This window comes from Daktulosphaira vitifoliae, unplaced genomic scaffold (genome assembly GCF_025091365.1).
Source record: "Daktulosphaira vitifoliae isolate Bord-2020 unplaced genomic scaffold, ASM2509136v1 Scaffold_110, whole genome shotgun sequence".
Lineage (NCBI taxonomy): Eukaryota > Metazoa > Arthropoda > Insecta > Hemiptera > Phylloxeridae > Daktulosphaira > Daktulosphaira vitifoliae.
Genome location: NW_026099679.1, coordinates 19,844 through 34,081, shown reverse-complemented (window position 1 = coordinate 34,081; position 14,238 = coordinate 19,844). Strand labels below are relative to the sequence as shown.

Below are 14,238 nucleotides of genomic sequence, written 5' to 3'. Positions count from 1 at the left end.
TGATATAATAAATATTTATTCATATACTACACTTATAAGTCATAACTTGTAAAATAAATAAGGAAATAGGAGATCACGTAGCTTTTGGAATAATCCACCAATTATTTAAAATTAAACAATATCTATAGATTTGTATCAAAGAGTTTTTTATGATAGTGATTTTTATCACTGTCAAAAGTCATCTATACTTGACACACTATACCACTTTCCCACTGTAGTGGGTTTTTTAATTATAAACAATCCAAAAATCATCTTAAGAGACTAAAAAATTAGATTAAAAATGATATTTTGCACTGAATATTTTTAACATATTAAAAATNAAAAATGATATTTTGCACAAAATATTTTCAACATATTAAAAATAAAAATCTCTAATTATTTAAAAACAATTTTTTTGTGATTTTAATAATTTTTTTATTGTAATAAATCATTTCAAAAGAAATATTAATAATTTCTATGTAACTCTTGGAGTTTAAATATATGATACAATTGAAATATTCAGAAATATTTTCCTCGTTGTTATACCCTATAGTTTTTAATTAATTAGTAATAATATCGAAAATAATTGGTGATACAAAAAATATAATTGCCGATTTGATATTAGAACAAATAAATAATTGAATAATTAATGTATATTTTTGATTCTGATGAAAATTTTTAGCAGATCATTTATTCATAATTAGCAATATCATCGATACTTGTCCCAACTATTTCACATCTATACTATGCCGCTATTCCACTGTGCTACAATTTTTTAAATAATTTGTACGGATTTAGACTTTATTAAAAACGCAATTAATCCTTTGTTTCTCATAAAATAATTATATTTTTTTTTTATTTTTTAAATTGAAACTTCTTTATAGAGGGTCCGAAAAAAAAGATTATTATTCATCACGGTCGCCTGTAAATTATCTTTAATATTATAATTTGAACTGTATTTTCAAAAAATAAGGTAATTTAATTAAAAATTCATTAAATAATTTAATTTGAAATAATTTTGATTTTACATAAATAATTTGCATAAAACGACAATAGATGCAATTCACGCGATAACTTCATTGAAAAAAGTTTCACTTCATCTGGATGAGTAAAACGAACTGTTTTTTTTAATTTCAGTATGGCCAATTTTTATAATTTTTTATAAAACAAAAAAGTAAAGTACTTAAAGTAGTTGATAACTACTTTAAGTACCTATTGAATTACAATCATTTTGCTACATGATCTATTATTTCCCTATTTATATTCTTATTAAGTTTTATGATTTACAAGTGTAATATATGAATATATGTATATTTATTATATATAAATATATAAAGAGAAATGGTCCGATTAAAAAAAAGTATGTCGAATGACAAAGGTATATAAATAGTATTTATCATAAAAAAATTCTGTTGATCCATACATTTTTCAAAAAATTATAGCATTATAAAATTTAAAATATAAAAAGTTTTTTTTTACAAAAATGCATTTTTTTATTAACCTAGGTAGCCTTTTTAACCATGAAGATAAAATAAAGTCCGAAATTTAGTTTTCCATAATTAATTATATTACATACGCTTTAATTTAAGATATATATAAAAGTGTCAGTAGTTCCGGAACACTTACAAAAGTTAAGTTAAAAATGATTTTTTTTTTTGAAAAAGTTGTTATTTTAAAACCTCTATTGTGGGCAGGTAAAGGGTTAGAGTTTAAAAAAAATTATACCAAATGATAGGTAAAACATCATGCATCTATTAAAAAAAGTGATATTGATTTCGTCATTTTTGAAGAAGTTATAGCAGTTTTAAGTAGATAAAATAGAAAAAATGTCGAAAATTAGTGATTATTAAATTTGTAATTTTTTTGGAGAATTACCATATTTACGGGAACGAGAAAAATTTGTGATCTTTTGACATAATAGCTTATCAGCTTTGCATCGTAGCTATAATTAATTTAAATTTTGTTCTTGTTTTAAGAACAAATAATAAAAACACATTCTTTTAATATAGATCAAAATTGTAAAATTAAAAAAATATATTTAGAATCAAAAGTCTTTAAAGTTGTAAAATCTGATTGAATATTGTAATCTTAAAGTTATTAAACTATATATTACCTTTTTCTATTTGTAGTGCATTTATTTGAGATATATTAACGCATTCATGAAATTTGTTTTGTGCCATTTCTAAATTTTTCGATGTTAATGCATCAATAACATCATTAAATGTGGTATTGGCTGATGTTGAAAATACAAGTCCCTATTAAAAAAAAAAAAAAAGTACAGGTTGATTTACACATTTTAAAAGCATATTGATTAATATTTGACAGTGGTCATCATCATTATCATAAAACTCTTGAATTCACGTGTGTTTCAAGGTAGATTTTTATTCGAGAGATTTTTTTGTTTTTGGAGTTGAGCCACCAAAGTACGTGTTACTACTTATTAAAAAATCTTACATATAATATTTCATTGCATTAAAATATTTTAAATTTGCCAATTTTTTTAAATTACTAAGTTTTTTTTAAAAAAGTTGATCAATACAGTTATTAAGTATACAGTTATTAAGTATACAGTTATTTCTGAAAATTATCAAAAATTATCAAAAATTTAAAAAATATTATTTTATTAAAAATGGTGTAAAAGTCATAAAATGTTTATATCTTTAGTAGAAGATTTTTGTTGAAAAATGACAAGAAAACACTCTTTGTAATTATCCTATTTTAGAACTTAACGTACAAATAATTAACATTTATTTGATGTATAATAGAAGTTATCAAGATTTCTGGGAAGTTTTAAAAAAGAAATTAAAAAAAAAATCGACCTAGCACAGAATATATTTAAACTTCTATATTAACTAAATTATTTATTGGGGTCCAAAAAAAAATATTGTTGATAGGAAGACTAATTAAAATTAATTGAAATTAAAATTTCAAATTCATTTATGTATTCTTCAAAAATTTTGTTCGCGCCAAGCGTGAGTGCTGCACTGGTTGGATGTGGTCAGCTGGTAGAGCTTGTGCGCCATCAGCTGTTAGGACACCTCATCATTACTAAAAATCCTCATCGATTGGACTTTTTTTTTTTACAGCCTCGCAAAATTTAAAAAATATGAGCTTTTTTAATTATTTCAAAAAATATTTAACTTACAAAAAAAGATTTGTACAAAAGTTGTTTAAAAGAAAATTATAAAAAAAATTATCTTATATTTTTTCATTTAAACAAATATTTTTCGAGTTATATTACATTTAATATGAGTACTAAAATTTATTTTCCAATTTTTTTCATTTTACGGTTACTTTTTATCATGTTATACTTACATTAGACACAATGTTATAAATGTATATGTGTGAGTTTATTTATTTATAGTATCATTAAAGTGTAGTGTATATTAAGATATAGCCGATAGAGTTGGTAATGGATTTGACGCTATATTGTTTAAACCCAACTAAGCGCTAAATTACACATTCCCAAACAACAATTATATTATGTCAATTGCCAACGGAATTTCTGCTAATCTTTTTCTTTTTCTTTGCCTTAATCCCAACTACTTAAAGTCGGCCATCCTCATCTTAAACTTCCACTTGACACGATCTCCCACATCTTCCACGCTCACATCAGCTGTCCTCATATCGCATTTAATAACATCCCTTCATCTCTTTTTTGGTCTTCCTCTACCTCTTCTCCCTTCAACATTCATTTCTATAACTGTTCTACAACTTCCGATTCTTCTCTCCTCATAACATGACTAAATCATCTAAGTCTATTTTCTCTCATCTTATCCACGATTGACCCTACACTTATACTCTCTCTTATATGCTCGTTCCTTATTCTATCTTTTCTAGTCACTCCACTCATCCAACTAAGCATTTTTATCTCTGCTGCACTCATTCTCTACTCTACTTTCTTATCAACCGCCCAACACTCTGAACCATACATCATAGCTGGTCTTACTACATTGTAGTAGAATTTACTTTTTAGCCTCATTGGAGTTCTTTTATCGCATAAGACACCAGACGCTTCGCTCTACTTCAACTACCCGTACTTAATCATGTGTCTTAAATTCTTGTCAATACCATCGCTCTTTTGCACTACTGATCCTAAATACTTAAAATTTTCTACCTCCCCATTCACACTCTCGCCTATTGTCACTGATCTCCTCATTTCACCTACCTCATGTTGTATTTTGTCAACCCAGCGAGAATTTCTGGTAGTGATAAAATTAATTGTCATAAAGTGTCTAAAATTGGTCTTGTTCTAGTAAACTCAATGGTGGATAATAACTTTCATGATATAAATCTTAATAGTTCAAATAAAGTTATAACTGTATCTTCAATAACTTCGTTGTTAAAATTAATAATGTAATGATTAAAGTAAACCCATTGCTACTATTTCAACTAATCGCTACTTAAAAAAAAAAATCAGCAGTGTCCCGGCACATTGTGTATAATTGGGCGCAGTATAGATGTTATGTGACAGTGATTAAAATCATTATCAAAAAACCACGCCTAGATGCAAATCTGTAAATAGTGTTTAATTTTAAAATATTAATGAATTATTACAAAAGCTATATGATCTCCTATCTCCTTATTTATATCCTAAATACAAGTTATATGCATTACTAGTGCGAAGTATGTAATCGATGGAGGATTTCTCCACTATAAAGTTATTTGACAAATATATCAAACAAAATTTTTTTTCATTTTCTTATTCATTTTACCATTCTAAATTTTGATAGAATATATCTTCAACAAAAGTACAATCTTCTTAATCTTCAATCTTTATTTCTATTGAATTTGTACGCCATTGACCATTGCAATTATCACATATAATAGAACATTTTAGCCCTGTTTTTCGGAAGCCACAATTCTTACCAGCTCCAGCACCTGACTAAACGTCGTTTTATGAAAATTATCTTTATTATTTGCAAAAATTTCGGTGGCAATTGACATAATATAATTGTTGTTTGGGAACGTGTAATTTAGCGTTTAGTTGGGTTTAAACAATATAGCGTCAAATCCATTACCAACTCTATCGGCTGAATCTTAATATACACTACACTTTAATGATACTATAAATAAATAAACTCACACATACACATATATACATTTATAACATTGTGTCTAATGTAAGTATAACATGATAAAAGTAACCGTAAAATGAAAAAAAAATGGAAAATATATTTTAGTACTACTATTAAATGTAATGTAACTCGAAAAATATTTGTTTAAATGAAAAAATATAAGATATCTTTTTTATTTAAAATTGTCTTTTAAACAATTTTTGTACGAAACTTTTTTTTATAAGTTAAATATTTTTTGAGAAAATTAGAAAAGCTCATATTTTTGAACTTTTGCGAGGCTGTAAAAAAAAAAGTCGATGAGGATTTTTAGTATGTCATTAAACATATCTTAATTCAACTTTAAAAAAAAAAAACAATTTGGTTGGGAATTTTTTCCGCCATTCGCCAAAATTACTCATTCGTTGACTGGCCTAAATGTAGATATTACAAATACATTCTAAGGTAATATCTACATATATTACTTTTAAATAAATCTTAAAAAAGTGAATAAGATATAACTCGACTGCTTACGCTTCGTAACATGTACTTAGTTCTGTGAAAGATTATTACTATTATAAATTATTATTTCATCCGACTTATCTTTATTGTTTAAATAAAAACAACAAAAAGATAAATGAATTTTTATTGCCCCTATATTAATTTTAAATGATAACAAGAGTATCCATCGTTTCAAATTAGTAATATTACATGTCAAGTTAATAATATCAATACAAACATAAACTTAAAAAAATATTAAAAACATACTGTTTGCACACAGTGTATAAAGATCTTTAAGCAACGTGTGGGAGAAACTGTTCAGTCCAATCGATGAGGACTTTTAGTATGTCATTATACATATCTTAATTCAACTTTTTAAAAAGAAAAATTTGGTTGGGAAATTTTTTCGCCATTCGCCAAAATTACTCCTTTGTTGACTGGCCTAAATGTCCGTTCTTAAAATTTACTTTTATGACAACTTTTTAAAGCAACCTTAACTAACGATAGTACTTGATTAAAGTAATTAACTTTGTCTTTTTCTTCTTCTACTTCTTCCTCGTCATAATCGCAACTACTTTTGTGGTCATAATCTGTGACATGATCTCTTACAACTTCTACGCTCACATCAGCTGTCCTCATTTCTTACAGCTTCCGATTTCTTTCTTATCATATCATGACCAAACCATCTAAGTCTATTATCTCTCATCTTATCCACGATTGACGCTACACCTACACTCCCTCTTATATGCTCGTTCCTTATTCTATCTTCTCTAGCCACTCCACTCATCCATCTAAGCATTCTCATTTCTGCTATAATCATTCTCTGCTCTACTTTATTATCGACCCCCAACACTCTGAACTATAAATAATAGCTGGCCTCACTACAGTCTTGTAGAATTTACTAATTTACTAAATTACTCCTTTGTTGACTGGCCTATATGGAGCATAGCTGATGTAAGTAGTATGGAGTATTATTTATGGATTATTCAGTTTGATAATGATAGGTTCATTTGTTCGTATTTAATTATTTAGTTGTATTCATTGGGCTGGATGAGCTTATTTTGTGTTAACATAAAATATTCTTCTTTTGGCAATTTTAAATTGATTAGAAACCTTTTTTGTTTATTATTAGTTCCCCCTATTTTAAGCCGTACGGCGGAGTTCTTTTCCCCAATTTTATTTTAGATTTTTTTAGAACAGCCCATACGGCAACATATTCAAAGTAATTTTAAATTGTAAAAAAAATTCAAAATTATTATAATGATAGATTCTATAGTAATTCATTTATACTTTTTCGTATATATAAAATATATTGTATTTATTTTTATAAGATATCTATCTAAAGAAATTCTCAGCATTTACTCGGCAGATTTTAATGATAAATAAATTTATATGTTAATACAAATATTCACAATTTTTTTTTTCTGCATTTTAAAAGATTATAGCTTATTTTTAATATTCATAATATTCATAATAAAAATATAATCATAATAAAAAGTAAATTAGAATCAATAAAATTACTTTAAGTATGCTTTTTATGAAAATTCACATATAAAAAAAATTATTTTTCAACTCAAATTTTTAAAATGTTTCTCAATGACTACGTCCTTGAAGTCTATTTCAAACTAAAACTTTTGAAAGCTGCTACANTTATCTGAAATTGCAAATACATCATCTTTTCCTTGGTGATAGATCTAAAAAAAAATATTTTTTGATTTTATTAAATTAAAATACTAATGTTTTATTGAAATTAGTAAATAAAAAAGAATTTTTAGACACCACGACAATTTTTTTTATATGAAAAAATTTTGTGGGCGTCTAGATATTTCCGGTAGGAAAGTTAAAACTTTCAATTATTATTTTTGTTACATAACTCCACAAGCCCACGTCGGCACGGCTGACTTACGAATACTGTAAAGATACTCGTTAAAGTGGCCATTGCATGACATCACTTGTGGGAGACGGTAAGTCATCTCACTATGTGTCCAGTCCACCTAGCTGTCTAAACGACCAGATCCGATGAGGGATCTGGTCCACTCGGTTCTTGTTTTTTTCAAAAGGTGAGACCGTCATTGGAGCATAGTCATCCGCCTGACAAACAGCTGGTAGACACCAATGAGGACTGGGAGCGTTCCCAACGGAGCTCATGTACGTCAGAGAAACTTCATATTCACTACTAATTACTATGTACTAAAATCAGTGGTGGTGAGGATGCGACTTTAAAAATAATACCAGTATTCCTAGGTATAAAAAAATTGTAAATATAAATTAAATATAATAAAATAAAATGCGATAGATATATTATTATTTTAAAGGTCGCAGTAGGAAATAGAAATGAAAATAATACCTATTATACTACTATAGCAATCGAAAACGAGGAGCGTAATTCTAAAAATTAATTACCGAATTTAGTAATATACTAATATTTTACCGCATAGACGACACTGTGTACATGCGCACCCGAATATGCTGAGGGAAACAACTTTAATGTTAGCATGCGACAAATATATTTTAGCTATTTTACTATATAAAAAAAATATTTTTAAAAAATGTAGAATTAAGAATATACAATTAATTTTTTTCTTTTAATGTATTTTAGTAGGGGATGCAATCATCCCATCATCTAAACCACGAGCCGTCACTGCATAAAATACTTGTAACTTAATTATTACATATACTAAAATCATAATTATACAAAAAATATATTCTCTTTCTTATAAGTGATAAATAATAACAAATATGCTTTAAATATAGATTAAAAAGTATTTATAATATTTTAGACAAAGTTATAATTGTATCGAAAGATATAAATTTAAACTAAAAAATAAAAATAAATAAAATTTTATTTTTTTGAAAATAAATAACGGTATATATTATTTCTACGGTCTAAAAGCGCATAAAGTATTATTGAAAATAAGTGAAATGTTAACTGTATCAACTACTATAAACATTTTCAGTTATGTCTGAAACTAACTAATAATATATTTTTATAGCATAATTACCTGAATAATCGACCAGATACTTATAATGAGAATATTATTATTTTATGTATTTAGTTTAACAATTAAAATAAATTCGTTAATTTTTTTAAGGTATTATATACTTTTGGTTTTTAAAGAAATTTAATTTTTAGAAAATCTAAATGTCAAGTATCAAACTTGTACAAATACATTTCAATAATAGACTTTAACAATTTTTAATTATTTTAAAAATATAAAAAAATTATGATTTATCTTTTAAACATCTTTTATTAACCATTATTGTTATTGTATCATTAGTATGTACATAGTGATGGGTTTATCATAAATCACTTGATTACTCACAAAATAAATAGAATATTGAAATAATAATTTTTGATTTCTTTTAGTTATATATAATTTTTATACCTTATAGGGGTGTCAGCTTTATTTTTTTTAATTGCAACATACATATTTAACTATCTAATAAATTGGGAATAATCTAGAAAATTACCGATTGATAACAATTTGTGGACCAGTAATTTGCATGTTATTCTCAATTTTATACTTNATAACAATTTGTGGACCAGTAATTTGCATGTTATTCTCAATTTTATACTTAGGCAGTATTAAGAGAACGGCCGGGAATAAAAATAAAAATTTAGTAATACAAATAGCAGTACCCAAACTTCAACACCAGTCTATACTATAAATTTTAACACCGGTTGAAACAATATTTATTATTGAGAAATATATCATTGTATTCAAATATATTTTAATCTATTTTAATATAACTTTTGCAAATTTATCATTATTTTTTGTCAGAATAAAAATTAAATTATGATTAATCTAACGCATAATAATACTACTTTAGAATGTAGTATCCTAGCATCAACACTCTATAACTTATACACAGACTACTTCCTTCAGTTAAATTTTACTTTTCTGCCTTGTTAGAAACAACTACAATGTTACTAGTGGCGTATCTGGAATACTAAATGCTAATATTTTTTGTTGACTGTATAAAACTTATATTTTATAGTTTAAAAAATATTTTATACTAATTAATAATCACAAAAATTTAATAAATATTTGCCTTCTTCATCGATATATCTTTGGTTCCAGGGAAGAAGGGCTTAAGTCAATTTTTGGTGGTTTTCAATACAAACAAATAAAATTTTGAAAATTGCTACAAGTGTAAATTAAATGTTTATATTCCTATATCAAGTATTTTTATTATTAGTTTTTCATGTCAAACAAATGTGTAGTAATAGATATATGTACATATTTAGCAATTACAAGATAAATGCACTTGAGCCATTTTTATTTTTGAACTTTTGATATAAGTCATTACGATCATGACTTATGACTTTTAGATTCTATACGTTTTGACTTAACTTAGAATTTCAATAAATTCGTATCAAGGAATCAATAACAAAATACTAGGGTATAACCTTTACATTTATTTTTGTTGAAATAGAATCATAAAAAAAAATTGTTTTTCTAGTAAAACCTTACTTTATTAATAATTAGTATAACAAATTAATTTAAAAATAATATTTTGATATATTATTTAAAATTTTGTTTCACATTTGATTAATACATTCATTCCTCTGAGTATAATTTAACTGTACACATATAATAATGTGTATGTATCATAATATTATTATGATATAGAACAAACATAATATAAAATAAAATAGTACAAAAAATAAAAGTAAAAAAATTATAAGAAATTAAAATAAAAAAATTAATCATCATTATCAATAGACAAATCTTCATCAAGATCTGGATCATAATCTTGTTTCTCAGTAGAATCACTATTCAAATTTTTATAAAAATCATGGTAAATATTTGGTATTAACGGGAGAAGTTGGAGTAGATCTCTTTTTTTTTCTTTAGATATTGGAACTGGTGAATTATACATTTTTTGCAATGTAAAATTATTTACACGGCCTCTTCTTTTTAGATTTACTATTTTAAACGGTTCATCTTCAGATAAACTTGTTTTGTAGTATAATGTACCAATGTTACTACTTCTATATTGCAACCAGGCAACATCATGCCAAACAAATTTATTTCCATTTTCATCTTTTTTGCGTACTACTAAAGGTCCTTTCAATAATTTTTCAAAATTAAAAAAATGTTCCTGATCCATTTCATGCACAAGAAAAGGTTTCTTTTTGTTTGTACAGCTTATAAGTGTAGCCCAGTCTCTTGGATGTGCAATTTGAAGTGCGGAATGTTTCTTCTGTTTTTCTATTAGCGAGTGATCTGAGTCGCACTCCATATGAGTGTGACCAGGAGTTAAAAACTTGTGATTTATTTGTTCAATATATTTTTTTTTTCAAGAATAGTAAAAAACATAGCAGAAAGGTATGAATTTTTGTTTTGGCCTGCACAAGAGTCTGAATAAAGTATTATTGTTTTCACATTATTTGATATATTTGAAAGTTCTTTATAAATACATGATGCTATTTCGTTAGCACCTCTTCGAGCAATTGTTTCGTGCCACAAGTAACAAGATGCCTGACCAGTAGCCAGATTATGTGTAGAAAGATTATAAGTCCAATACAATCTTTTATAAAAAGCAACAGACGTTTCAAGAAATGGAGTTGGTNAAAAAGCAACAGACGTTTCAAGAAATGGGGTTGGCAAGCATTGTTGTAAATCAAAAGTTAGACAAAGGATTGAAGGGTCTAATTTAGATTTATCTTTGTCAATTTTTTTAGTATTATATGCATCATCAGCATTTTTTACATGGTGATCACGATCTTCAATCAATTTTTTTTTGTTTTCATCATTAGTTTCCATTTCAATCTTCATTTTAAAAACATCACATTTATGACAAGTGTCCGCTTTTCTCAACTTAAATTTTAATTTTGTTTTCTTGAATTCCCTTTCATAAATTGATTTACTAACTGGTTTTTCAGTCTCAGAACGGTATAATTTGTACATCAAAGTAAGATTTAAATGTGATGGTAAATACTTTGTATCATTAGTACGGCGAGTATAGTGACTTTCATATGTTGGGAATGTTGAAATATGTTTTTGAACATTTAAAATTAAAATAAATTTTTTAAGATTAAAACAGAAAAAACATTCTGTAGTTTTGTTAACAGGACATCTTTTTCCACGACCATCTAACTTGGTAATACCAGATGGACTACAATTTTTATTTTCAATAGCTGTACGGACAAACTTCTCATTTTCATGTAATGTAGTCAGAAAACATTTTTTGCAGCACTTTTTAGGTCTTCCATCATGATTGAAATAATATTCATAAGTGACATTTCTTATTTTTAAAGAATTTTGATTTCGTTTCCTAGAACTTATTACACTTCTTACTAGAATGGGAGATTGTTTCATTTTTTTCAGCCATTTGAACCATATTTAACGTACGACGCTTCATTATATTATTATTATTTGTGTATTTTAATTACCTACTAGTGAATACTTATAATAAATTATTTAATTAAAGAAACAACCGTTGTAACTTGTAAATAACACTATCTCACCAAAATCTGAACACAAACAAAATAACCAAAAACAAAGTACTCAAAATTAACATAAAGTACACACAAAACATGCTAGATAAACAGTTAATACTATAATTAGTATATGTCGACCGTAGAATGATATCACGTTTATCAGTAACAATATTTTGCTTATCAATCTTGATTCATAAGACTTAAGTCAACATAAGTCAATTTTGACAGTTAAAAAAATATATTTATTTACGTTCTAAATGTCTTAAGTCATAGTAATGACTTACGCCTTTTTTGCTAAACAAATTAAACGTCATAGTGACTTAGGATATTTTTATTTTTGCTATAATATGTGCTAGAATACACATACACTTATGCCATCGAGACCAAAAAAAAGGGTAAAAAAAACTACATATGACAAAATTATAAAAAAAAATGCCAAAAATTGCTTAAGCCCTTTTTCCCTGGAGCCAAAGATATATTGGTGAATAGTATACAACTGATGCTAATATAAGAAAAGATGCTATCGATAAAAGCGATGACAATAACCTGTTCAGTTACATATCATATTTTTTCTCTTTATAAAATAATAATTAAATACATCAAATATAATGGTGCACAATAAGTTATACATAGTAATCATTTCAATAATATAAAAATAATGTTTTATATAACAATACAAAAAAATTATTAATAAAACGATGCTTGTTGACAAAAATGTCAACATCTGGAAACATTTCCTTTATGATTAGTCAGCATTTCATGTAAAAATAATGTGATTTTTATAAAATAATATTTATCAAAAAAATGTATCAGATTATGATTAATTTCTCTTGTATAATACAAATTGAAGTGTCTTACGACAAAGATTTTAATCAATCAGATGTTAATCAGTGATGAATTATGAATTTCAACTCTAAAAAAGCACGTGTAAAATTTGTATAAAGAATCTATTCAACTTATAACTAGGAAACTTATTTTGGGGTATTGTAACATTAGGACAAGTATTAAATTACATAAATTTAAATATTACAATTTCAATCTGTACATTATTTAAAAAAAACAACTATATAAATTAAATATCTATTTTCGAACATGCGCTATATCTTGCGTCAACAAAGCCAATCAAACAAGTCCCCAAGGAAATATTCTTGCACCAACGCTTTATAGCCTATAATATAGATTATATTTTGTATTATAAAATCGATATCCCTTTGTAAATCCTTACTAACCTTTGCAATAGATTTGACATTAATGTAATTACAAATAACGCCAAGGTCAGATTTTAAAACTTATGAAACGTTTCAATTTATGGAAAATAAAATTATATGAATTTAAGTCTGTCCACATTACTTTTACTCTTTATCTTAAAAACATCCCCTTGTCTTTTAAATGATCAAATTTTAAGAAATTAAATGGTCAAAGTATTGTTTATAAAGTGCATTAATTAATTTAAAATGTATGCAATTGTGAATGTTTTCTTTAGAATTTGATTAATTAAATTATTTATATGATTTTAGCAAATTATTTAAAATAAAAAATGCAATGCATTTTTTTAAATTCACATCAAATTAACAAATTATAAAATTATATGTCATCGTATTAAATTATTGTTATTAAAAAGAAATATATTAATTAAAAATAATTATTTTAATATCAAAAATCAAGTTGTATGAATTTTAAATTCAAAATATCGATTTATATTATTACAATAAATTGCCAACAATCGTGGAACATAAACGTCATTGAACAGTAGAATCCGTTTGACATGACATTCCGCCAAAATGACCGTATCGTTTTCGACAAGCACCATTTCCGCCAAATCTGCTTTAGGTAAGTATTTCGTTTCCGCCAAACCAATAGTTTATACATGTCTATAAATAGAAGCTTGAGAACCACTGGTTAAAATATATGCCAAAATAACCCGATAATAATTATCTACTATTTATTTAATCGAACTTTTTACTATTTTTTTATTGTTATTAGACAGCAGTGCATTGATAATTGTGAATCATTTTATTCACATTTTAATGAACAATTTTTTAAGGTGCATCTTTTTATTAATAAATTATCTTAAATTTTAATAAAAAATATTTAGTCTTATAATTACATTAAAATATATAGTTTTGATAATGCAGTCTCAAAAAGCGTACGAAATAAAATTGAAATCCGATTCAGAAAAACAAAAGAGACAAGTGATAAATTTAATAATAATGAAATTAGCCGATTTGAATTTGTGAAATTAGTTTTCATCATAGA

General features: G+C 25.7%; 1 protein-coding gene across 1 annotated transcript; it reads right to left on the bottom strand.

The window, feature by feature from the left end:
* Positions 1-10,241: 10,241 nt before the first annotated feature.
* Positions 10,242-12,173, bottom strand: LOC126909081 (uncharacterized). Its single transcript, XM_050691465.1, has 3 exons — positions 12,010-12,173; positions 10,960-11,947; positions 10,242-10,765 (listed from the first exon to the last, which is right to left on the bottom strand). Exons 2-3 carry the CDS (start codon positions 11,858-11,860, stop codon positions 10,242-10,244), a joined length of 1,425 nt encoding a protein of 474 aa, XP_050547422.1. The 5' UTR covers positions 11,861-11,947; positions 12,010-12,173.
* Between the last annotated feature and the right edge of the window lie 2,065 nt (positions 12,174-14,238).